This window comes from Trypanosoma grayi (genome assembly GCF_000691245.1).
Source record: "Trypanosoma grayi strain ANR4 Tgr_2536_V1, whole genome shotgun sequence".
Taxonomy (NCBI): Eukaryota; Euglenozoa; class Kinetoplastea; order Trypanosomatida; family Trypanosomatidae; genus Trypanosoma; species Trypanosoma grayi.
This window is the reverse complement of record NW_008828154.1, coordinates 1-550: the sequence shown is the minus strand read 5'-3', so window position 1 is coordinate 550 and position 550 is coordinate 1. Positions and strand designations below refer to the sequence as shown.

The window sequence follows — 550 nt, the reverse complement described above, 5'->3', positions numbered from 1 at the left end:
AAGGTCCCTGAACGCGCTGTGCCCCCAAGCAACCCAGCACCAGCAGCGGGAGGCGGCATCGCCCCCGAGCGTGGCGAGGCCAAGCCGCAGATACCGACGGAGACAGCGACGCCAGGCGCCCACGCTGACGCAAGCACTCCCATTGGAGAACCCAACGCAACTTCAATGCCAGAGGCGGCGGGCGGGAGAGGTGAGCTTCGCCGGCCTTCCCTCCTGGTTTTTGGGGGCTTTTCTGCCACTGGGCGTTGAAGGTTTCTGCGCCCCCCCCCCTCCCCATTTCACCCCACGAAGTAACACACACGGCGCCCACGCCACATAAGCAATCCAGAAGATCAGTGGCAAACGCACATACAAATATTTAGAAGAATACGTTGCACACGCATATGCACCCAAGCACGCCAGAAATATGTTCGGGTCGTGTGCCATAATATTTTTTGCTTTGGTCCGGCAATGTTCCGCGCGCCGGTGCGCCAACTCACAGTTTGGGGAGGGGGTAATTCTCTCTCCTGTGCGTGGGCGTTTGTGTGTGCTTGTGTATTGCGAAGCGGTT

The 550-nt window shown here is 59.3% G+C and overlaps 1 protein-coding gene across 1 annotated transcript; it reads left to right on the top strand.

Moving 5' to 3' along the window:
* On the top strand, nt 1-319 carry DQ04_25361000 (hypothetical protein; the record flags this gene model as incomplete). Its single annotated transcript, XM_009318277.1, has 1 exon — nt 1-319. A coding segment is annotated over one exon (319 nt), but the record flags the coding sequence as incomplete, so codon positions are not given.
* Nucleotides 320-550: the final 231 nt, after the last annotated feature.